The sequence below is a fragment of the Abramis brama genome (genome assembly GCF_963993115.1).
Source record: "Abramis brama genome assembly, chromosome: 5".
Lineage (NCBI taxonomy): Eukaryota > Metazoa > Chordata > Actinopteri > Cypriniformes > Leuciscidae > Abramis > Abramis brama.
Genome location: NC_139967.1, coordinates 16,652,833 through 16,679,396, shown reverse-complemented (window position 1 = coordinate 16,679,396; position 26,564 = coordinate 16,652,833). Strand labels below are relative to the sequence as shown.

General features: G+C 36.5%; 1 protein-coding gene across 2 annotated transcripts in view; it reads right to left on the bottom strand.

The window, feature by feature from the left end:
- The window catches only part of zmat4a (zinc finger, matrin-type 4a), a 137,872-nt gene that overhangs the window by 69,149 nt on the left and 42,159 nt on the right, over nt 1–26,564 (bottom strand). For both annotated transcript variants that reach the window (XM_084115302.1, XM_084115303.1), the window contains exons 4-5: nt 9,486–9,642; nt 235–459 (exon numbers count right to left, since the gene is read on the bottom strand). In XM_084115302.1, coding sequence (XP_083971428.1) covers nt 235–459; nt 9,486–9,642 — 382 coding nt within the window. The remainder of the gene's footprint in view (nt 1–234; nt 460–9,485; nt 9,643–26,564) is intronic.

Sequence of the window (26,564 nt, the reverse complement as noted above, 5' to 3'; positions counted from 1 at the left end):
CAACGTACCTAGTCATTTCAAGCCTAATTATATGACATAGTATGTAATTTCACATAGCCAATACATTTCCAGTCAGCTGCACTGCCCATTATCATCAGCATTCTCATTCACAGGACAGTAAAGCAATACGGATCTTTTATCATTCAATTCAGTGGCTCAGCCTGAAATGAACTAATAGCGAAAGTAATCATGCAGCCATAAACAGCAATTAAGACAGGGTTTAAAAGTCAGTACCTTTCATCTCTCCCATGTCTAAAGTCTTCCCTAGTTGTTCCAGCAGGTCTGCACGTGCTGCGTTCTTCTTGTGCTTTTTGCCATCGTAGTGTTGCTGTGCCATTCCAGGGTTGTTGAACCAAGCATTACACAGCTGACAGTAGCGATCAGAATCCCGGTGCTGACGGGTCGAGCTCACAGGTGAAGTTTCTGAGGAGGGTGTTTTCACTGGACTAGGTGGCACCTCTGAAGAAACAAAACAGAACAAGGCTTACAATGGAATAGTCATTTATTATTATTTATTTTATATTGGGTGTATTAAGACTTTGGATTTGAGCGCAATAGCAAAATATGCTGGGGGAAGGTGTGTTTATTAAGTCTGCAGAGGTTTGGCAACCAAGGACAAGATGGTAAATTCTGTATATTGCTACATAAAACTTAAGTCAGTGGCAGAGAGTCCGTGCTCTGTGTGACACACCCCTAAATATTCTAGGAGAGATTCACCGCAGGTTGCAGGAGACAACTTTTATCTCCACATTTTCATTACACTCTCTGTACATCAAGTTTTATGTTGGACAAATTGAGAAAAAATACTGGTCAATAATATTTCTTGGCCATGAACCTGTACTTTGAATTATTTTTATTTTAAAGATATATACAGTGCCATTCAAAAGTTTGGGGTCAGTAAGATTTATTTTTAATTAATGCTTTTATTTAGCAAGGATGCTTTAAATTCATCACAAATGTCAGTAAACACTTTTCATTGCTACAAAAGACTTATATTTCAAATAAATGCTGTTGTTTTAAACTTCCAATTTATCAAAAAATCCTGAAAAAACTTGTTGTGAATGTTGTGAACTTGTTAAAAAATATTAAGCAGTGCAAATGTTTTTAACAATGAAAATAATAACACATATTCCCTGAGCATCAAATCAGCATATTAGAATGATTTCTAAAGAATAATGGTTGCTGAAAATTCAGTTTTGTCTTCCCAGAAATAAATGACATTATAATAATATATATATATATATATATATATATATATATATATATATATATATATATATATATATATATATATATATACACATTTTAAAAAGTTTTAAATTGTAATAATAGTTATATTATACAATATTACTGTTTTTACAGTAGGCTACTTTTGATCAAATAAAGCCTTTGTGAAGTTAAGAGACTTCTTTCAAAATCATTTAGAAATCTTACCAACCACAAACTTATGAAAAGTAGTGTAAATGTTATTTTATTATATTAGCCATTTTTCCATTCATATTTTGGACAAACATCACAGGATGTCACTTGCAACATTACTGTATCCGTCGTTCAACTGCACATGCCAGAAAGATTGTGATTGTGTCTTTCTTGTTATTTTGGAGAATTAATGTAGATAATATTCTACACATTATTTGCAACAGACTTCTGGAGAAAAAAAGCCTTTAGGCATCCTATATAAACAAAAAGTTGTTAAAAGAAGTGAGGATCAGAGAATGTTTTACTGTTTGTACTTCTTTGTTTTGAATAGCTCACATCCCTTACATCATGAGGGGCAGACTATCTGTCTTAAAGCATGTAATGTTGCCATTTCTTATTACCCACTGGCACTGAACTTTGTTTTATTTACTTGCCAAAGCCAAGTCTTACACTCAATTGAAGAATGTGATTTTGGATCCTGGTTGGAATCCAGATAGCTTGAGGATTTTTGGACCTCTGTCTCCACAAGTACAAGCTCAGAAAGCAAATGAGAAACTCGTATAAATTATTCCCAGCAGTGCAAGTACATTTTACTGCTTGGATAACCCAATGAAACAAACAATGTGTGTTTTATTCTCGTTCACCACTGACTAGTTGGAAACTACTAGAATCAAAAGTTATTTCTGATCTTGACAGCAACAACACAATTACTGAGACTGTATCTGTCCTTCTGTTTAGATGTGTATTCTGCTATACAACTAACAAGCCTTTGTCATTGACTTTAACAAGATGGTGAAGCTTTGCACTGTTTGACCCACAATACACAACACCACACACAAAGCCAAGCTTCTTTACTCATTTTGCTGTATGCTTTTATGCATTCCTATGCATGAATGTCACCATCACATCATCATCATCAGTTTTAACACCTCAGTGGCTGTCCACTCTGCCATAGACAATGTTTACAAAAGCTCTGTTCACCATCGACATCACATCCTATTATTCAGCAGAGGAGACAATTGGAGAGAATAGGCCACTTTGTGTCTCAGTTTGTCAGTGTTCATAGGTGTCACTGAGGGGTGACAGTGATCTGACCCAGTATCTTTTCCAGAGTTGACAATTCAACATAGACTTACACAGAACTTACACAGACTTACACAGAAAGTAAGTAGTCATTTACTAGTTAAGTTACAAATTATGGTGGAATAAATCGAACTCTGTTCTCTGTTCAGCCAGCAGCTGCATCACCCTGTAGCTCAAGACAGGACATTTATACCCCGCCAAAACGTGTCTATTAGTCCTTCAGTCGGGTTTTCACTCTTCTTTCGAGCTGGGTTGATACAAGTATAATGCACGCTTTACTTGGGTCACAAAATTTAATTTAGGCAATTAACAACCACTGCTGCAAAACTGAAATTTGATACTGTAAATTAAAAAGCTATATGAGATGAAAATGTAATGAAGATAAATGAGCTGCCACAAGAGAGGGCGACAGTACATGAGCAAGCAACTTCATTTCAATAAAGCTCAATTTAGTTTATTTTTAACTGACAGTGATTCTCTGTCAAGAAATGTTGCAGGGCTTATCAGTTCATGTCACTTTAAAAACACATAGAATTTGCATTAAAGCCATTAAATTAATTAGTCCTGTGTCTGAAGATTATTCACACCTCTTCCTTTAGAATATTTAGATAAACAAGCATTTTTATGTGTGGTAAGGCTAAGCAGTTTAAGAACAAATGTTGCCTTGACAAACCAAATGTTAAAAGTGCAACAAGCAAATACAAATTTAATATAAAAGAGACAGGAAAATAATGCACATAATGTGTTAAACTCCCTTAAGTCCTGGCTGCAGTTATTGGAGTATCTGACAGACTCTTGCAGTATAACACTATGGATATTAGCAGAATCTGGCACTGAAACAGAGCATTGATTTAGAAGCTCACGGGTTTACAGAATGACATCCATCAAAAGGAAAAACAGGAAAGATTCTAGTTTCCAGGAAACAAACACAAGAGCATCCCTGTACAAGATAGCCATTTCATTTTACCATGTGTCTCTAGTATGTTTATTATGGCTTCTTTTTAATACAGGGCTTATACAAGCTTTTTGACATTATTTACTAAATTATTTGTACTGTTGTGTTCATTGTTCCCTTTGAGTCATGTGTCACGTAGTGAAAATTATAGTTTATAGAGTTGTTTTAAGTGTCACTTTCACTTTGTTTTGTGTGTGGAATAGAATATGTGGAGATGAATGTCTTTATTCATTGTTATATCAATGCGTGTACTCAAAATGCCATATTCTGCACAGATCCTCATTATAAAACATTGCTTGCGTGACATTCGAGCAATGCATAGCCTTATTTGTGTGACAGTTTACTTTTTGAAGAAATATTGTGAAATATTATTACAATTTAAAATTTATTTTTATTCCTGTGATGGCAAAGCTGAATTTTCAGCATCATTACTCCGATCACGTCACATGACACTTCAGAAATCATGCTAATAAGCTTATTTGATGCTCAAGAGACATTTCTAATTATTATCAACATTGTGCTGCTTAATATTTTTGTTTTTAAACATTGTTTTTCAGGATTCTTTGAGAAACAGAAAGTTTAGGAGAACAGCACTTTTTGGAAGTCTTTACTGTCACTTTTGATCAATTGAATGCGTCCAGTATTTTTTAAAAAAAGAAGAATTGACTGACCCCAAACTGTTAAACCGTAGCATATATACAGTATACACTGCATACTACTGCTCATAAGGATGAAGTTGGTGGTGTGAAGTGGAAATATCACGCTGGGCATATTTAAGCATATTAGATGAGCCCCCACAAAAATGATAAAGGATAAATTAATATATTCCCAGGGAATGTCTCCAATAACACCATCACTCCCCATCACTAGGTCTCCCAATGCAGACAGCAGTGTCTCGCCCAATGTAATTACAGCAACCCGACTTCTGCCTCTACAGTCCGTCTGTATTGCTTAAATTAAATTTTGTGCCATGGGCCTGTGACACTAAAGTCATTCATTACTGCCATCTCAGTTTTACTTAATGTTCTCTTGATCACTACAGGTGGCCTCAACCTTGTTCTTAACCGCTATTCCTCACTCTGTTTTTGGCATGAAACTAGCTCTTTTACATTATTTTAGTGTATCATTAGCACCTTACTATTCACTCCCCCCACTGTGCCTCTCATTGCCAAGCTCAAGAAGGATTGATGAGCATGTCTGAACCCCAAAAGTTGGAAATACCTCCATTCTTCCATTCATTTGCTGCCCTTTGCCTTCTGCAGCATAAAAGCACTTTAAAATCACTTAGAATGCTCCTGAGTATCCCTGGCTAAGGATAGGCTAATATATAACAGGAATGTAATTAGGGACAGAGGAGGGGATAGCGGGTCAGAAGTGAAAACCTTTGTGCTAAAGAAAACCTTCATAATGCAGTGACTGAAATCACCTCAAGTTTCTTACATTCAAAAAATTCATTTCAGGGCCACTGCAGCTGTAAAAAGATTGACCGGCAATGCGTTTCTGTCTTCTTTATAACAAACAATACTCTGACACTAGCAGGCAGGAGATATGAAACATTAATGAGATTCTGTGGGAGGAAATAACAGAGAAACTTCAGGTAATTCCAGGTGACAGTTTAGGCAATAAGGGAAGAGTCATCTATCAGGAGATTTACTGCAGGCACAAAGACAGCTGCAAGATTTGGGTGACATAAAGATGGAGAGGGACATTCTGAGAGATCATTCATCCAAGCATAAGACCTGCTCAAGTCATATGCACAAAACTTTGTTAGGTTGATTTCTAGGCGACAACTGCTGCACCCACACGTCTGCACACTTTTATCACATTCAGTTGTGGGGGAAAACATGCAAAATATCCGATATATTTAACAAACGAACATGCAAGGAGCAGGGGATGAGTGTACAACTATGTGAATGATCCTTTGTCAAACTTTACAGATTCCCTTAAGGCCTAGATATGAGGTTTATGCTGCCTTCACGTGTTACCTGAATTAACGTAAATTCGTACTGACTCAGAGGTTGCACATATACAAGTCGCAATTTCCAAGTCAATATTGTAAATACAAATACATATATCAGAAACCAATTGATGTACATTTTATAGTTTTAACAGACAAAACATCATGAAACCATCAAAACACCAACATTCCATTGTGCGTACAGTAAAGCTACATTTTTGCAAATGTCTTATTTACATTCTAACTACATTTATATTATATTTCACCCAAATACACAACTCGTGTATTGTAAACAGCTTTGGCGTGCAGAAAATGGCATGAACCACCGAATATGCATTTCACGTGCATTTCACATGCAATCTTATCCCAATGCAATGAAGGTATACAGCTTGAGAGAATCCATTTCTGGATCAACCAGAACAGGATCAAGCCTTTTCTTCTTTTTAAATCCTTGCAGTTATCTGCTTTCCTCTCTGAAAGAGTCCTTATAGGAGTGTCTGTACAATTTTCTCACTGCAGAATCTCATCCTGTTCCCTGCATAATAGAAGCCGGAAATTTTTGACCACATATTTGGAATATTTTACAACGTGAAAAGGTCTTAAAAATAAAGAAAACTGAATGCTTCTTGAAGACTTAAAAGGAAATTGTAAATAATATGATATATTATAATTAGGTATCAAGCACAATAAACTGCTGTATATCTAGTCTAGACACACATATGCATGAACAAAATATAATTTTCCCATATTCACAAGAGGCAAAAACATTCAGTAACAGGAAGCATAGACAAAAGCCCCTTTCACACAGAGATTCCGGAAAATACATGGATAAAGTGACCCGGGATTTGACCCGGGTTCGTTTGATTTTGGTTCATTCACACTGCCAGTGATTTTCCGGAATCAGAGAGTGCATTCACACACAACCCATAAAAATCCCGTAAAGACATGTGACATCGATGTGACTTTAATGTCTCAGCAGCGTCTTAAGTTTGCTTATGAGCTGCGATTTCTCTCTCGAAAAACCACGCTTGTGCATTTTTTCTCTGATTCGATCATAAACTTGCGCATTACGCACCGTTTCACAGCTGGGGAACGATCCTGGCTTCAGCGTCATCACTACGACACGGCATTATTACGGCTTTTGTTCACACAGCGCGAGTTCCGGGACTGAACACGGCAATGTTACTAGGTCCCCAACCCGGCATCGATCCCGGCATAAATCCCGGGTCGTGTTTGCATTCACACAGAAGGCGCTCTGGCAATTTGCCGGCAATTTCCCGGGTTCAAAGCGCTGTGTGAAAGGGGCTAAACAGACCTGATGGCAAAACACCCTGCTAAGTAACTTGATAAGATGGATGTAGTAGCCTCAAATGTCATGTATAAAGACGGATGTAAATGCAGGTCAATAATAGATGCGGCCTTCCAGTGGTTTCTCATTTGTCTTAATGAATTCAGAAGAGGAGGGGGAGAAAGAGACAGAATGTTTTGTGTTATTGGCTGATATCCGGCTAAAACAACAGTGTTTCCCAGGAGATGAGCTTGGCTCAGGGTCAGTGGCTTCACTCAGCCGCGTCACTTTCTGTTATGCAGAAATCAATAAGGGTCGCCTGTGAACGGCCTGGTTTTATTTCAATACTGTGGTAGAGCCACTGAGATCCAAACCCATCACACGATACATGTTTACTTCATGTTTACTTCAAGTATCTTCATTAAGCATTAATTAATTGTGTGCACATTTTTTTTTTTTTTTAATTGATCCATTAAATTATTCAAAAAAACATTAAAATGCAATTGATAAAGACAATGACTTGAATACACATCTATGACGAACATGATGTTTTTAATTTCTAAAATTATGTTGCCATGTTGCCAAGTCTCAATGTCAAAGTGGTGACCAGAGATTGTGATTTTAAAAGATAAAAAAAAATAAACAATAAAAAACCTTTGGCATACTTTGGCTTTTTATAAAAAGGTCATGTTAGTTCAGATAAAATGAGTAATTTCATTTGAAAAGTAGGTTTGAAGACTTTGAAATGTAATGATTAAGATGTGTACTCGAGGTTAATGGAAAATATTGTATTTCTTTATGCTTGACAGTTATATTACTCAACATTTTTTTAGAGTAATTAAATCAAAATTGAAAATGATCTAAACATTTTTCATAAATTAAAACAACATGAATACAAAGATTACATTTCTAAGAATGCCACACTTGTATTTCGGGCTAGATAAAAAAAATAAAAAAAAATAAATAATTTTCAAGACATGATCATTTGTCATTGACCAGGAACAGACTTTGAGGTAGTTCGTGACAATATTTCTAATCTAAAAATCAATAAACCACACATTCAAACATCACCTACCTAATGTCGTTCTCTCAAAAACACTTTTTGGCTACTGTGAACAAATTTTGAGGAAACACTGCAACATGTTTACAGTTTGTCCCCAGATTGTCAGGGCACTGAAAAGCTTACTGAGTTTAAAGAGAACTCCTCTCTGCTCAGTTAAACTGGGCCTGAGCTCGTCTGTCTCAGTATGCCACATGTCAGAGGGATTGATGGTCTGCCTCAATCCCCTCAGAGTGGGACACAAGCCTCGTCTGTCTCGAGCCATCAGACGCAGATGGCACAGCTAATGATGGCATCAGTCAGTGACAGGAAACATGGGAGGAACAAGCAGAGAGAGAGAGCAAAGGAAAAATCAAGACTACAGTAGCAATTCATTTTAAGCCAGACATGCTACATAGCCTTGTATTCAAAATCAGACTGTGAAAAAACTGAACCACTGAATTTTAAATGAACATGGCACACAAGACCATTAAACAATAATTAGGGTTGATAAGTAAAAGATTAATATACAATCAGTCTGTCATTACTGCAAAATGATCCCATTCGGGGGTGATCAGGTCAATGGGTTTATTTTGAATAGAATTTTAATTATTTAAAATTATTATTAAAATTATTATACACTTATAATTAATCATAATAATAATTTGTTTTTATTTAAATGTATTTTATTATAATTATTAAAACAATTTAAATAATCAAATTAATAATAAAAATACCCCTAAATAATAATACTAATTATTCCACTAACTGCACAGCCAATAAATGGGCATGACATTTCTGAGACCACGGGAGTCCTGATCAACCTGTCAGTTTTTATTCAGTGCAAAGTTTTCCCAGATAATGGTCAGTTATGTTGTGTTGCTATGGACAACATGGACCAATCAGAATCAAGTACCCCACAGTGATTTTCATCCACCAGTCTGCCTTGTACGCCCATTAGATTACGTCAGTTTGATACACAGAGTGTATCTCAAGCGTTAGAATTGTGTAATTGATCCTAAACACTGGATGTGATATGGTTAGCCTCCTAACTATGCCATATGTGGCGCAGCTGTCTATTGAAGAGTGCAATTAATAGACACATTGGGCATTTGGCGGCACAGCCAGTAGGAAAGCTGGTGAGTAATGGATGCTGAACAGAACTGAGAGTCAGCGTAGTCTCTCTCTCCAAAGGCTGAAATCGAAATGACACACGAAGCTTCCCTCTACTGTACTGTATTTCCTTTGTGTGTCCTCCTACAGGCAGATGATTTCTGAGAGCCCACTGATCCCCGAGTGTTTCCTGCTCATTCTCGACACAATCTCACACCCGCTATAAAGAGCTATAAACAGGTCAGAAACCTAACATGCACAGCAAAGCACTGCATGATAGAAGCATAATGCAAGAATGAACACAGACATAAACACAAATATGCAGACAGTGTGACGACTATTCCTCAAACACACTGCTTTCAGTTGGCTGCTTCCATAAAGCTCCTTTTATAAAGCCGCAGACAAGACACATAGGCCTTCTTCCTCCTTATTTTTAGGTCAATTACCCCTGTAGGCAAGTAGGCGGTGAGCACTGATGTGCAGTGCAAGGCTGAGAGTGTCCGGCTCTTTCAAACGCCTGCCCTGATCCTCCAGCAACACACAGTCTTCTCCGATTGATCTCTTCATCATATATAAGCACCCTCCCAGAGAACTTTTTAGTGCTATGTGTGTGTGAGTGCGCTACGCTTACCTTTGGCTGTTATGGCAGGCTGTTCGCCCAGCAGAAGTTTGAGCCTTTTAGCATGGATCTTGCCTTGGTAATGAGACTGCGCTACCACAGCTGAAGTAAAGGACATGTTACACAGCGTACAGCACTTGTTCTTATCCACATCTCCCTCCTCACTGCCCTGCAACACATCAGACACATTTATAACGGTCAGAAGGTCAGAAAGAGCAAGGGCATGGGGTTGAAAGAGGAAAGCAAGAACCTAGAACATTTTTTCTCACAGCACTTTTTTCTTCTAACCTCGGAGGTCAAACCCCCCAGGAACACTTGAGGGTAAATGTGCTGCAAATATAACAAAGTGAAGAATGAAAGCAAGGGGGGGAGAAAAGGTCTCGGCTACTTTGGGATTGCTTATGTGGTTCCTGGTAGGATGCAAATGGAGGTGATTTTACAGTAATAGGGCCAGTTTGATTGAACCATCACAGGCAGAATTTCACCCACTGACTGCAGTATGATCTATTACACATTTTATACAAAATAGAAGATGTGAAATCTGTGAAGCCATTTCATGACTGAGTTCATCTTTTCAGCGGTACATTCATAAGTATAGAATTCACTTTTAGGGATGCATGATTTCTGGCCTATACCAAAAAGCCAGCAACTAAATATGGTAGATATTAAACCTCTATATGATTTTCTCTACAAAAATAAACAAAAATAAACAAGGCATCCCAACATAATAAAGTACAGTATGAAAAATGGATACTCATTTTGAGATTGGTTAAAGATGACACTAATATAAGAAGAATAAATGTTTCTTGAGCACCAAATCAGCATACAATTATCACAGCAATGACTGCTGAAAATTCAGCTTTGATTAAATTTAAATGATACACTACTATTTACAATTTTGGGGTAAGTAGGTTTTAAAACAATAATATTATTATTATTATTATTATCATCAAGCATTTTAATTGCATTAAATGGTTTAAAAGTGACAGTAAAGACATTTATAAATGTTACAAAAGATTTATATTTCAAATAACTGCGCTTCGTTTGAACTTTCTATTCAGCAAAAATCCTGAAAAAAGAAAAAGAAAAGTATCACAGATCCCACACAAATATCAAGCAGCAAAAACATTATTAATAATTGAGCACCAATAATAAACAGATTACCAAATAAGAATGATTTCTGGAGAATAAGGACACTGAAGACTGGAGCAATGGCTGCTGGAAATTCTGCTTTGCCATCACATGAATAAATTACATTTTAAAATATATTCGAATTTTAATAATATATCGCAATATTACTGTTTCTACGTATTTGTGATGAAATAAATGCAGCCTTGGTAAGCATAAGAGACTTCTTTCAAATGTGAAACAAAAAAAATCTTAATTATACACATTTATATTATCAGATGATAACCGATACGCTACCCATATATTGTGCATCTCTAATCACTTTACAAATTAACTTATGCCCTCCACCCCTGACAGATATACCAACTAGTAGCCTACCTTGGATACTGGAATGGCTCCAACATCCCAAGAATACAATAAAGACACCAAACCTGATGTGATGTCTTTCTTTTTTTTGTTTGTCATGCCAACTCAAAGGTCTACTCTTCTCTTCCTTTCCCTAAAACATTGTAATTTTGTAAAGCTTCCACTGTGAACTTTGTTAGTCTTTGGCCTTGTTGGATGTTCCTTACAGGCGTTGTAGCTGTTAACTGTAATTACAGGGAGAGACTTTATATTGATGGTAATCAAAAACAATGGTTGCCCTACAGCTCAGTTTCCAGCTCTATGAATAAAACAAGGAACTAATTTACATAAATTTTCCAGCAATTTTGTTCCATTGCCACGGAGCCTTGGACTATAGGAAGGGTAAACTGGTGTGACACAAGTGTAGTGAAAACAGTCTTAGGTTGTGCCTGGACTGGAGGCATTCTTACACAAGCATGCAAACACACAAACTCCCTCTGTCTGAGAAGGAAACACATCTTCCTAAATTGCAAAGATGAAGAGACGTGTGCATGACAATCTGAAGTAGCCTACTAGAAAAGAGAGTGAGACAGGAAGAAGGTCAGAAGTATTTTCTCTATGCATGCAGATAGTATACTGGACACACATTACAAAACATACTACTGTACATCTGCAATGTTGGTGTTGTCCAAAGTATATTATTTGACTTATGACATATTAAAAACCACCATGAAAATAATTTAACCATAAGGAACAACTTTCTTGGTTCCTATAGCACTTACACTTCAGGGTCACAGGTTTATTATCAATAAAAAACTTTGAAGCTATTTTTCTCCATTCTACATTTTGCCTCTGAATTCCATATTGTTTACTTCATTTAATATACTGCTTTTGCACACTGTGTAGCAGGGAACTATGCACTTAGACTCGAGACTGGTCTGTAGAAAAGCATTGTCTTCTTTGTTTGTAAGTATCATGGAAGCCAAGCACCCTCAGTGCTAATGGAGGGAGCTGAAAAGACAGCACACACAAAATCAGCACTTCTCCAAATGACCTTGCTCTGTGCTCCGGTATGTGCGCTGTACATTCAGCTTATCCATTTATCCATATATACCTCAGCAGCTCTGAAAAGCAGAATCTCCCACACGAGTCCTCGTACAGTGCATTCAGTCTTTGTGTTACAGCGACATTCACAATATAATACAGCAAAATGAAATCATTATCAAAATCAAAACATAATGACTTTCCATTAAAAGCAAATTTGATAAAGAATACGGGTGTTAATGACTGTCATCTGCAAAGGTGTTGGAAAGTCACCATGTTGCAAATCTGCATTGGCTCAATGTACTGTAGTTTAAAGGGTTAGTTCACCCAAAAATGAAAATTCTGTCAGTAATTACTCACCCTCATGTTGTTCCAACCCCGTAAGACCTTCGTTCATCTTCGGAACACAGACGCGCTGCGCTAAAACACTACGTGAAAAAACTCGAGGCCCAGAGAGAAGGAAATGAATAGTGGAATAAAGTCGTTATTTTTGTTTTTGTTTGCGCACAAAAAGTATTCTCGTCGCTTTATAAACTTAAGATTGAGCTACTGTAGTCACTTGGACTATATTAACGATGTCTTTAATGCATTTTCTGGGCCAGCAAGTTATAACGTCTTTAGAAGCCTATGGAGGAGTGAGCCAGCTCTCAGATTTAATAAAAAATATCTTAATTTGTGTTCCGAAGATGAACGAAGGTCTTTGGGGGTTGGAACAACATGAGGGTGAGTAATTACTGACAGAATTTTCATTTTTGGGTGAACTAACCCTTTAATTGTTAAATTACTGTGTATGATTGTTTTAGACATTCTGAAAGTGTATTTGATACGCACAATGGTGCAAATTACCCTTGCAAAGCAAATTTGCATTGGTTATACAATTTTAGATATTGCAAAAATATTAAGTTTGAATTTAAGCTCAAATTAAAGGTGCAGTAAGTGATTTCTGAGAAACATTGTTGAACACTGTTGGTGAATACACAATACAAGAGTGGATGTCTCTTTAACATAGCAGAAGCGATGCAAAATAATAATTTGCGAAAAAAAGCGAACATGACAAATGAACGTCAAGAACAAAAAATTAACATACAGTACACAAGAGTATACAAAAGCAAGAGTTCATTGTTAGTCGCCAGCACACAAAGCTCCAGACAAACAATGACACTCAAAGCCAATGTTATTTATGTATGGAGCAGAAACAACAACACCTCTGTTTTTAGGCCTTCCCACTTTGGTCTCTCCAGCGCTGGAAAGCTTTTCTAATATTAATGCGGGTCCTAAAAGCTCTTGCCCGATCATAACCCTTTTTTCCGGTGATATTCCTCTGACAATTTCTCTTTTGTAATGTCTCTCAGCCGTCTCTCTTTCTACAGTCCTCCTTCAAATCTCCCTCTTGCTCACTCTCTCTCCTCCCCCATCATGAGTGGATACGCCCCCTACAGCTGATAGACTACATGTGTGTTGGTGTTTGGTCCGATCCACTTTCAACAGCACTCTTCAAAAATCACTTACTTCACCTATAATATGCAATTAAAAACTGCTAAATGAAGACTTTATGTAAGTGACTTTTACTTAAGCACATTTATTTTTATTTAAAAAAGGTTAATGTTAACAAGTGGAAAGATGGTCCACCAAATTCATGCGTCAAGATACTTTCTTAAAGCCTATGCCTGGTTTTATTAACAAACAATCAAACATTTTTTTTTACATTTTCTTCTTTTGAAGAAACTTTGGCATTGAAGGCATTCTGGTGTGACGACCAATCAACCCGGATTAAATCAAGTCTTGTACTACATATTTTCATGTTGGCTGATCTGTTTCACTTGGAAATACATCAAATTATGAAAGCAAACTGTGTTATGTTAACCCTTTGGCCACCTATATAATAAGTCCAATAAAGGTGAATTGGACTTATTCAGACATTAAAGATTAAATTATTGTTGTGCAGAAAAAATATACTTACACTGTTACCGGTCATTACAAAAGTTTTTACAAAAATAAATAAATGGGAAACAGGCATTTTTTTATAATTGTATTATTTTTTTACTTGTCATATTGTTTATAATGAATTGATTGAGGAATACTAAAGGTGGTTGATGTCTAACTTTAAAAAAATGAATAAGCGTGAGGGTAATGAATGACGTCCCGGGTCACTTAAAACCAGAGGTATGCGTTTAAGGGTTAAAAAATAATTTTGACTTTAAGATGAAAGAAAAATAAATGCTTATATCCAAGCATCAAATCATGAGTCAAAGGCAAAAATTCACAAATATGTATGTGCATGAACAATATACTGTATGTTGAACAGAAAAATGACATCCAGGAATCTTCTATAAGAAAATGCAACACAAAACCCCTGACTCAGCTGTATCCCTCCAGATTTAATCTCCAATGTGATTTGTCAGATATGTGCGGCTCACTTATTCTAAAGCCATGTGCAAAGCTGAAGATAATTACACATCTGAATATACGTCTACACAGCAATTCACAGCCTGTCACTTAGAAAGACGCATTGCTCCGCAGCAAAACATATGTGTCTTTTTCATTCATGCAATAAAATAATCTTTTTTTTTTTATCTGAAAGCAGCAAATTCATTTTTCTGTCAACACAAAAAATAGTGTCTTCCCCAGAGCTTTACAATAATAACAATATTATTGCAACTTCAATTGCTGAAAACAATCAGGGTATAAAAGGTTTGCATCTTCAGAAGACTGTTATAAACTCCATGCCACACTACTTTCCCTTCTTTGTGAAGTAGATTTGATTTAGTAGTAGATTTTTAGTAGATTTGTAAAATTCAGTAAACTTGCTATGTCATTAGCAAATAAAGTAAAAAGTTAACTTTTTTTACACTACAAAATCTCAATGTTAAAGATTTAAGGTATAATGTGTAATTTTTAATGCCACTAAATTCACCATTGTTCAGACAAAACTGGGCTAAATCATCAGCAGAGCACACTTCAGAGGAAGCAACAAGCAAATGTCTTATTGTTGTCCCTACATATTACAGTGGGAGAGGAGAGAATATTTTATATTACACACATCACTAACTGAAAATAAACAAACACTGCATGTCAAAGAAATGCAACTATGACCTGGGTACACACAACGCTCTCTTTAATTATTTTCCTACTCAAGATTAATGCTTGGTGAATGCTTGTTTTCTAAAGCAGCCCATTTACACACAACAATTAAGCTTCTTTGCATTCAACAATCATCAGCTTCAGCGATGCTAATCTTTTCCCATGAATAACCTTCGCCAACTCTACTCAGTTTAGAGCATTATTCCATTTTGGGTTTTAGCTAATGATAGAGACAGCTGAGAGGAGACAGAAAATAAAGGAGGGAGAGTAAAACGAGAATGAGAGTGGGACCCGTACATGACACATGAGCAAGGTTTTGCATTCCCCTGAGAAACTTTATGCAAAAGGTTTTGAGAACAAGTTTGCCTTTTTTCCTCCCATCCCGTAATTTTCCTCCACCATGACCCTTTAGGGGCTCTGTAACATTTCATTTCAACAACAAAATCAGTTTTCTTCCTTTTATGATAATCTGTATAATTATTTAGAAACCAATATTATGTTTCGATTCAATTCACTTTATTGGAATGATGAAAAAAAGAATGCGTTGCCAAAGCATAAAGCCACTCATGCAACAAATGTGAATCCATTAATCCATATTAGGTTAATGTACTACCCTTAGATCCTCAGAGCTCTTCTATTGAGAGGGACTTCCATGTTTTTGCATATGTTCCAACTTTTGTTAATGGCCCTGCTATTGTTAATGGTCTTGTTTTGATTACTGCTGTCGGTTGACACTTCATTTTACAGTATAGTATAATTTTCATACTCTTAAATGAACTTCACTTTGTACTTCATGCTGTTGTTCACTCATTTCTGACAACTGCTGAGAATAAAATCATGGGAAAATCTAACTACACCGTAACCTTTTCTCCAATGGATGCACAATAATGTTGGTTAAAGGGATAGTTCACTCAAAAATTAATTTACTCACCCTCAAGTCATTCTACACTGTAAAAGAAAAGTTGCTGCCTACATTTTTACGTATAATAAACTTGGATGTTTAAGTCACTTCAACTTAAATTGCATTAAACTGACTTAAAAAATGAGTTGAATCTTGCGTAACATAAAAAGTTTCAAAATTGCTTAACTTATTTTGATGAGTTAAAGCAATTTAAAAACATATGAATCATGTAATTTTTTACAGTGTAGGTGTATATGACTTTCTTCTTTCAGACGAATACAATCGGAGTTAAATAAAAAAAATGTCCTGGCTCTACCAAGCTTTATAATGGCAGTGAATGGAGGATATGATTTTGCACCCGATATCCTTCATAAAAGTACTCCACGAATTAGAAGTCTAAAATTAGATTTTTTAAAGAGAAATGTCGGAGGAGCTTGAGTTTGTTGCCCAGCCCATTTGTTTGAACCGCAAGAGGTGTCAAAGCTTTCACTACTCCTACATCCTACGTCATATATCATCAAGTGTTACTCTTCTGGCGTTAGTCAACTTGTGTAGGCCATCTGCCAGAAGCTAGTTATTTTAACTGATAAAGTTATAAAAATGGATATTTTTCTTACACAAACGCATCGCTTCACTTCAGAAGGACTTTATTAAACCCCATGGAGCCGAATGGATTACTTTTATGATGGATGGATGCAATTTTTTTGGGCTTCAAAATATCATCCTCCATTCACTGCCATTATAAAGCCTGGAAGAGCCAGGACATTTTTATATATACATATATATATATCTCAGATTGTATTTGTCTGAAAGAAGAAAGTCATATACACCTACAGTAGGAAGACTTGAGTGGAAGTAAATCATTTTCATTTTTAGGTGAACTATCCCTTTAACATTTAAGACACCGACTCATATACCCTGTGCAGATCTTGGTAAACACTTTCCATTATGTTCATTTTGCGGTTGCCCACATGCTAAAGCATGTCCAACTTACTGTGTCAAGGATCATATTGAGATCATATAACTCAAACTGAGTTTAGAGTTTGAAAGCTGAAATCAGTTTGTTTCATATTTTAGTGCTTAATTTGTGCAATAGGCCTGTATTTTGCATATCTCTAAAGTATTGTGTAAAGTCAATTCAAAGTGACAAATGACTGCCTATTGCCCAACTAAGCAGAGACAGAACTGTTAGTCTGACAGGGTTCATCAGGGCTTTGATGGAATAATCAGGAAGTTGATAACCATCTGATTGGAACAGCAGAACCAGCCTGTGGGGAAAAAGATGCTGAATTTGTAATAGCTGTCCAAATACCAAGAAGAGAGAAGGAGATATGACAATGTACACAGAGGATCAGTGAGTCCCTGAAGGAAAGGATCCTGTATGTATATATACACAAATATAAATTAAAGATACAAACTATGTGTTACTTTATATTTGTATGTACAAAAATGACATAAACAGTATATATAAAACTGGCTGAATATAAAACTGCCACAAATAAAAAAAACATTTAATCTGCATATACACATATAAATATACATATATACATACATATATGCATATATATATATATATATATATATATATATATATATATATATATATATATATATATATATATATATATATATATATATATATATATATATATATATATATATATATATATATATACACACACACACACACACACGCAGTACGCAGTATACAGTGAGGAAAATAAGTATTTGAACACCCTGCTATTTTGCAAGTTCTCCCACTTAGAAATCATGGAAGGGTCTGAAATTGTCATCGTAGGTGCATGTCCACTGTGAGAGACATAATCTAAAAAAAAAAATCCAGAAATCATGATTTTTTAACTATTTATTTGTATGATACAGCTGCAAATAAGTATTTGAACACCTGAGAAAATCAATGTTAATATTTGGTACAGTAGCCTTTGTTTGCAATTACAGAGGTCAAACGTTTCCTGTAGTTTTTCACCAGGTTTGCACACACTGCAGGAGGGATTTTGGCCCACTCCTCCACACAGATCTTCTCTAGATCAGTCAGGTTTCTGGGCTGTCGCTGAGAAACACGGAGTTTGAGCTCCCTCCAAAGATTCTCTATTGGGTTTAGGTCTGGAGACTGGCTAGGCCACTTGGTTATCCTGGCTGTGTGCTTCGGGTCATTGTCATGTTGGAAGACCCAGCCTCGAGCCATCTTCAATGCTCTAATTGAGGGAAGGAGGTTGTTCCCCAAAATCTCGAAATACATGGCCCCGGTCATCCTCTCCTTAATACAGTGCAGTCGCCCTGTCCCATGTGCAGAAAAACACCCCCAAAGCATGATGCTACCACCCCCATGCTTCACAGTAGGGATGGTGTTCTTGGGATGGTACTCATCATTCTTCTTCCTCCAAACACGTTTAGTGGAATTATGACCAAAAAGTTCTATTTTGGTCTCATCTGACCACATGACTTTCTCCCATGACTCCTCTGGATCATCCAAATGGTCATTGGCAAACTTAAGACGGGCCTTGACATGTGCTGGTTTAAGCAGGGGAACCTTCCGTGCCATGCATGATTTCAAACCATGACGTCTTAGTGTATTACCAACAGTAACCTTGGAAACGGTGGTCCCAGCTCTTTTCAGGTCATTGACCAGCTCCTCCCGTGTAGTTCTGGGCTGATTTCTCACCTTTCTTAGGATCATTGAGACCCCACGAGGTGAGATCTTGCATGGAGCCCCAGTCCGAGGGAGATTGACAGTCATGTTTAGCTTCTTCCATTTTCTAATGATTGCTCCAACAGTGGACCTTTTTTCACCAAGCTGCTTGGCAATTTCCCCGTAGCCCTTTCCAGCCTTGTGGAGGTGTACAATTTTGTCTCTAGTGTCTTTGGACAGCTCTTTGGTCTTGGCCATGTTAGTAGTTGGATTCTTACTGATTGTATGGGGTGGACAGGTGTCTTTATGCAGCTAACGACCTCAAACAGGTGCATCTAATTTAGGATAATAAATGGAGTGGAGGTGGACATTTTAAAGGCAGACTAACAGGTCTTTGAGGGTCAGAATTCTAGCTGATAGACAGGTGTTCAAATACTTATTTGCAGCTGTATCATACAAATAAATAGTTAAAAAATCATATATTGTGATTTCTGGATTTTTTTTTTTAGATTATGTCTCTCACAGTGGACATGCACCTACAATGACAATTTCAGACCCCTCCATGATTTCCAAGTGGGAGAACTTGCAAAATAGCAGGGTGTTCAAATACTTATTTTCCTCACTGTATATATATATATATATATATATATATATATATATATATATATATATATACACTGCTACAAGGGCAATGATGTACTGGTAACAATGTAAAAAATTCATGACAAAATACACATTGCATCATATCTTAAATATACATAGTACCACCATAAGAGCAACAATACATCTCCAAACAAAATGCACAAATACTTTTACCCTTCACACCTTTCTTTCAAAAGCTACATTCTATTTTCTCTGTTTTTATTTTTTTATTTTTAGGTTTTAGATCTGATACTGAGGCCTGTGTGCCTCTAAGAAAAAAAATTGTGAACAATGAAAGACCTCAGTTCAGCAGTGTACACTGTCTGAGGCTCACAGGCAATAGCTGCTGGTGAAAGTGCTCTGGGGGCTTTGCGGAGATTGCTTTAGTGTAAAAACCTTTTGAGGTTTAATTCTGTTTACACAATATATATGATTCTACAGTTGTGAAGCATTGCTATTCCATCATGGTATCAGAATCCTCAAAACCAATGTCACAAGAACAATGTGCTTTTAACTGGAGCAGGTATATTCACAATGATTATTCACTTATATTTCTTATTGTTTACTACATGTTCAATTTCAGACAGAACACAAAAAAAAGGTCAGAGATCCCATGACTCAGTCTGGTCTCCATGAGAACAAGATGCCATGCCAACCATGACAAGCACAGTGCTGTCAGTTCACATCGCATCAGTCAGGTTCCAACAGATACTTAAAAATCACTGTATAAAACCATCCCCGTATTTGAGACACTTATCTTGCAGGCCATAAATATATTTAGTTCTTACAAATTTATCCCTTAAGGTTTAGGTTCAAACCTGTGTCCCGTACATCAGCGTCTCGGACCAGTTAAAGTTAAGCTACATTCTGTTTTGCCGAACCTGCAATGCAGTGAAGCAGCATCGTCATCTTATTAGATCACAAACTAAATGTGCATTACCACCATCTATTGTTATATCACGCATCTCGCGGCATTACAGTTGACTGAGAAAAGATCGTCTGATGATTATGTTAAGGACATATAGAAGTGAGTTGTTATTTCACATAAATCGACTAGTAAAGGTTTTGAAATATTTGAAATAATTAATCAATTTGAATTGATTGATTATCCTCTATATCAAATGTCTACTTCTGATTTATGACTTGCAATATTTTAATCTGTCCAACAACAGTTTTGTAAACCAAAAAAAAAAAAAAAACTCTTGTCTCAAAAAAACCCTCAAAAAAAAACATTGTATTTTGCGTCGTTGCTTTGGCAAAATCATCTGTCAAAGCATCTATCAAACAGAAAACAGAATCACGAAATAGCTTGGTTGAAGCTCATAATTTGCGTCTCAGAGCGGTGCTGTTCACAGTAAATGCTGCGAGCTTCATCACTGCATATGCTGTGAGTTTAACATGCATTTTTGACTACTCTACTCCTGTGTATCCAATTTAAGTTGCATAACTTGCATACATTTTGTTCTTTTATTGATGTTACATTTGTAGCAATTTTAACTTTATATTTGAGTATTGTGTGCATCTTTAGATAGTTTACAAAATAAAACAATACTCATAATTTAAATACAATAATCATAATTGTATTGCATTATTTTGTTTTAAACCCCAAATCTTTTACTTAAAACTTTCTTCATTATCAATTATTCAGTTCACATTCACATGTCATTTGTAAGACGGTGTGCTATAGTATGATCCTAGTATGAATTACGATCCTAACCTTTACCTCCATAGCGAAATCTCAGTTGGCCAGACAGTGACTTATCTTTTTAATCTTAATCATTAAAATATTGGAGGAAAAAAGATATATATATATATATATATATATATATATATATATATATACAGTAAAACACAGTGAGCCCAGAGACTGTAGTGTACACTTCAAGTTTTTAAAAGTTTAGCTTAAAGTTGTGGTTTAAATGAAAATGAAACGGTATTCGATGTGTCTCGACGCAGCAAGTGGATAGAGCATTGTTTCTCAAAATAAAATAGTCAAAAAATAACATTTCTGGATTGTCAACAAAACTACTAAAACTATATGACAAGTGAGTCAAATCAAAGCGTGTTGTTATTGTTAACTAAAACTATTAAAAATATATATATTTTTTAAATACAATATAAAATATTAGATGCAAACTTAAATGAAAATTAGACATTATCCCCTGGCAAATACCTTTAATTTGGAGTACTACAATTAAATTAAAGCTAAACAGAAATGTTAAATAAAATTAATAAAATTGACAAAAGCACATCACAAAATTACTAAAACAATCAAAACTAAAATGAAAACTGAAAATCCACAACTAAAGATAACTCAACAGATTAATAAATTATAGTATATAAATAATACTAAAATAACACTGATCAGAAATGATAATACGATTACTGACTTTACATCATTTACTACAAATATAAATGTATAAATGCAGCAGAAGAGCAGGTCTAAACAAAGCCAAGTTTATGCTTTATCTGTGCACACACCCCATTAAGTCATTTCCTGCAGAAAAAAACAATCAGTGTTTTTTTTTTATACCTTTAAAATACACATTGTGATTATTGATGCAAGTGGAACCTTGATTGCCCATTTATTAAATTAGTTCTGCTAATACACAAACAGCATTCGAATGAAACGTAAACTCAAATGTAAATGTAAATAGGACACTAAACTGCTATATCAGTCTCATGTTGTCCGGACATTCCACACACAGTCACTGATCTGTCTTTAACTGAGTGAAACCAAGACTAGAACAAAAGCTGTAGATCGAGGCTCGAGTTCCAGCTCAATTTCTACTCTCTACTTTCTTTCTGGTCCTCCACACGCTCCCCACCTGCCTCCTCCCCCATGGAAACTGGAGCCCCAGCAGGGGTTGATTTAAATCACCGCTAATTAAATAGGAGTAAGTATCCAATGGGCTATTCGATCAGTGCAGAAGTTGTCCCAGGCTGCTAATTGTATCCTCCACCACAGCCCCTGCATAGAGTTACAGCGCTAGAGACTTGGGGAGAGATTTTTAGAGTGTCCTTAGGGGACCATGTAGCTATTAGTAGCTGCTGCCGACAGCTGATTTGTGTTAAGCAGATGGATGTGGTCAGTGATCTCTTGTACGATCTGCTGCCGCTTTATTAGGCGTTGAGAGAGCAAAGGACAGCTTGTTAGAACTTGGCTGCTCAATGACTTTTAATGCAGGTGGATTTTGCTTCTACACACTGGTCAAGGGCCAGTTTACTCTTACACAATCCTACGCTCTGAGAAAAGAGCGTTCTTTTTTCTGGTGAAAAAAAAGAAACCTAAAGAAAATGCAGGCAGCACGTTGTGTGTAGCACAGACTGACAAGTACAGTTGGACAGGTTGACATTATAATTAAATTAAGCAAGTTAAGTATTGACATTTCAACATTACACTTAACATTTAAACTGTTGAAAAGTTATTGCGTGTTTTTTTAAGAATGGCTTGGGGTGATTGATGAGATCAAGAAAAAAGTGATTAATGAGATAAAAAAAAAAAATCATTAGATCCAAGTAAAACTGCTTTTTTTTCTTTTTCTTGCTGCAGTCTCAAAAACATTACAACAATATCTGAGAGCAGCATACACACAACAGTAGCCTTGTAAAGTTCATTGATCTATAAATATCAGAAAGGGCAATGTAGTGGAAAAATAATTGCTCTCTGTTCAACTCTACTCCCTCAGTCCCACTGTGAAAAGTGCTGATTTTGACTGAATGCCTTCTGACTCCTGAGTGTTCACGTTTTTAGGTTAATGACAGCGAAAAGGTAATCACAAAAAATTCCACATCTTGCAATTTTTTTTATATTGATTTTCAGAAGTACATTAACTGATAAGTGATAAGAGAGCGTAAGAGGATTAACTCAATATTTAAGTGGGAAAAATTTGAAAGTTTAGGGTAAATTAATTAACTCAAACTAAGACTTAATTTAACAGTTCACTCTCCCCACAAATAAATATATATTGTAAAAGTATCATAAAAGTGATTTATATTCACATGCTACAGCATATTCCAAGTCTCCTGGAGTCATATGATTGGTTGAAAACAACCCTGAAAGGTTTTCACACCTTGCTCATTTGGAGTGATTATTTTGTAACCTGGCGGATTTTCTTTCTTAGCTCGGTTTTGTTTGGGGATATATAAATAAGGCAATCATGCTCGGATTCACACCAAAATATTATGTACAAGATCAGCTGAAGGAGGTCGTCTTGCTCTGATTAAAAACAACCTCTGGAGCGCAATCCAACCTAATGAACCAACAAACCAAGCTATACCATAATTTGTCATGTAAAATGCATTACGTAAAAAGCAGCAATGTCTAATTCTGTGGGTGAGCACATTAATTATCACAGTTCAACACCTCTTCATCTTAAAATGTAACCTACAGGTCTGAAAACACCCTAACTTGGTCTTGTAAATGTACTCCAAATACATGTCCAAATTTCTACTTCATTAACATCAGCTTCAGTGAGTTAATGGCTCATTAAAATTTGCACAAAGTCTAGTTTGTCTGCAGCCTATTGACACAACATGGAGATTGATGACTATTTGAATGTATGTTCGTTGTTACTATCGATCTGATACAAACTTAGTGTTAAAGTTCAGTCGAAAAAGCAGCACATGGTCTTTTGAAATCTGGCCATTGAAGGTGGATGTTCCCTACATGATAATCAAATACTAATCACCTTCATTACTGCTGCGAATATGTCCAGTTCTCTTCCAGTGTCCTCACCTAAATGCCTTGTCTAATGATGCATTCAATTACTGTGACCATATGGAATATCAATGAAACATACAGTATACAGCGTTCAATATCATTTAATTCTAACTGCATCCCATAACCATAATCTCTGACTCCCACATAAACATTTAGATGTGCATTTGGCCTCCTGTGGTGAGAGCTTTGTTGGTCTGTTTGGAGGCAGTCTAAATAACATAACATCTGCAAAAACCACAGGCATTATATACATTCTCTGCACACCAGAGAATGCAAAAAGGCTGATCCCAGCAACATTCACACAACCTTATGCTTGTGAACCCCTCATGTTGTGTGAATAGCCCAATAACACTGCAATAAAGCAGAAGCTTTGCTTTATCCTACTGCGAGAAGAACTGCAGACTGACTATCATCTCAGCAAGACTCATCTCAGATGATGGCTGAAGTTGAGAGTTTAGTTAGACTTGAATGAAACTTTCTTGTTTAATTGTTTCTTGAATTTAACTTGCCTTCATTCAAAATCTACAAACACAAGCTTAAACGCAGCAACACACCTTTTAACTCAGTGACAATGCAACACAAAACCAGATGGATCAAAACATATTTCACACTTGTCAAGCTGTTGTCTCCTTATGATGATAAGATGGACTAACGTGCTACAACTCTTGAGTCACCATACCACTATATTCATACATAAACAGGGCACCACCAGTCACTATAAGAACTCACAGACAACCAAACTGTAGTGCAGGGTTGCCAGAGCTCTCCTATAATCTCTGCAAATACACTTGATTTTAGGAAAACTGCCTATGATTTCACTCATAAACACAATCAAATATTCCCAGCTATAAAAAAATATATACATGAAATAAAACTAACTTTTGATTTTCTTTTTAAGTTGTTCTTTTTTTAAATGGTTGTGTAGATACAGTATGCGTCAATGGCTCATTTTTATTCAGTTGCGCTCCATCTTGCTGTTTTTAAATGAAAGAACATGTCCTACATGAACAATGTCTATAGTATCTCACAAAAGTGAGTACACCCCTCACATTTTAATATATCTACTCAAGTGACAATACTATAGAAATGAAACTTGGATATATTTTAGAGTAATCAATGTGCTGCTTGTATAGCAGTATATACAGTGAGGAAAATAAGTATTTGAACACCCTGCTATTTTGCAAGTTCTCCCACTTAGAAATCATGGAGGGGTCTGAAATTGTCATCGTAGGTGCATGTCCACTGTGAGAGACATAATCTAAAAAAACAAATCCAGAAATCATAATGTATGATTTTTTAACTATTTATTTGTATGATACAGCTACAAATAAGTATTTGAACACCTGTCTATCGGCTAGAATTCTGACCCTCAAAGACCTGTTAGTCTGCCTTTAAAATGTCCACCTCCACTCCATTTATTACCCTAAATTAGATGCACCTGTTTGAGGTCGTTAGCTGCATAAAGACACCTGTCCACCCCATACAATCAGTAAGAATCCAACTACTAACATGGCCAAGACCAAAGAGCTGTCCAAAGACACTAGAGACAAAATTGTACACCTCCACAAGGCTGGAAAGGGCTACGGGGAAATTGCCAAGCAGCTTGGTGAAAAAAGGTCCACTGTTGGAGCAATCATTAGAAAATGGAAGAAGCTAAACATGACTGTCAATCTCCCTCGGACTGGGGCTCCATGCAAGATCTCACCTCGTGGGGTCTCAATGATCCTAAGAAAGGTGAGAAATCAGCCCAGAACTACACGGGAGGAGCTGGTCAATGACCTGAAAAGAGCTGGGACCACCGTTTCCCAGGTTACTGTTGGTAATACACTAAGATGTCATGGTTTGAAATCATGCATGGCACGGAAGGTTCCCCTGCTTAAACCAGCACATGTCAAGGCCCGTTTTAAGTTTGCCAATGACCATTTGGATGATCCAGAGGAGTCATGGGAGAAAGTCATGTGGTCAGATGAGACCAAAATAGAACTTTTTGGTCATAATTCCACTAAACGTGTTTGGAGGAAGAAGAATGATGAGTACCATCCCAAGAACACCATCCCTACTGTGAAGCATGGGGGTGGTAGCATCATGCTTTGGGGGTGTTTTTCTGCACATGGGACAGGGCGACTGCACTGTATTAAGGAGAGGATGACCGGGGCCATGTATTGCGAGATTTTGGGGAACAACCTCCTTCCCTCAGTTAGAGCATTGAAGATGGGTCGAGGCTGGGTCTTCCAACATGACAATGACCCGAAGCACACAGCCAGGATAACCAAGGAGTGGCTCTGTAAGAAGCATATCAAGGTTCTGGCGTGGCCTAGCCAGTCTCCAGACCTAAACCCAATAGAGAATCTTTGGAGGGAGCTCAAACTCCGTGTTTCTCAGCGACAGCCCAGAAACCTGACTGATCTTGAGAAGATCTGTGTGGAGGAGTGGGCCAAATTCTCTCCTGCAGTGTGTGCAAACCTGGTGAAAAACTACAGGAAACTTTTGACCTCTGTAATTGCAAACAAAGGCTACTGTACCAAATATTAACATTGATTTTCTCAGGTGTTCAAATACTTATTTGCAGCTGTATCATAC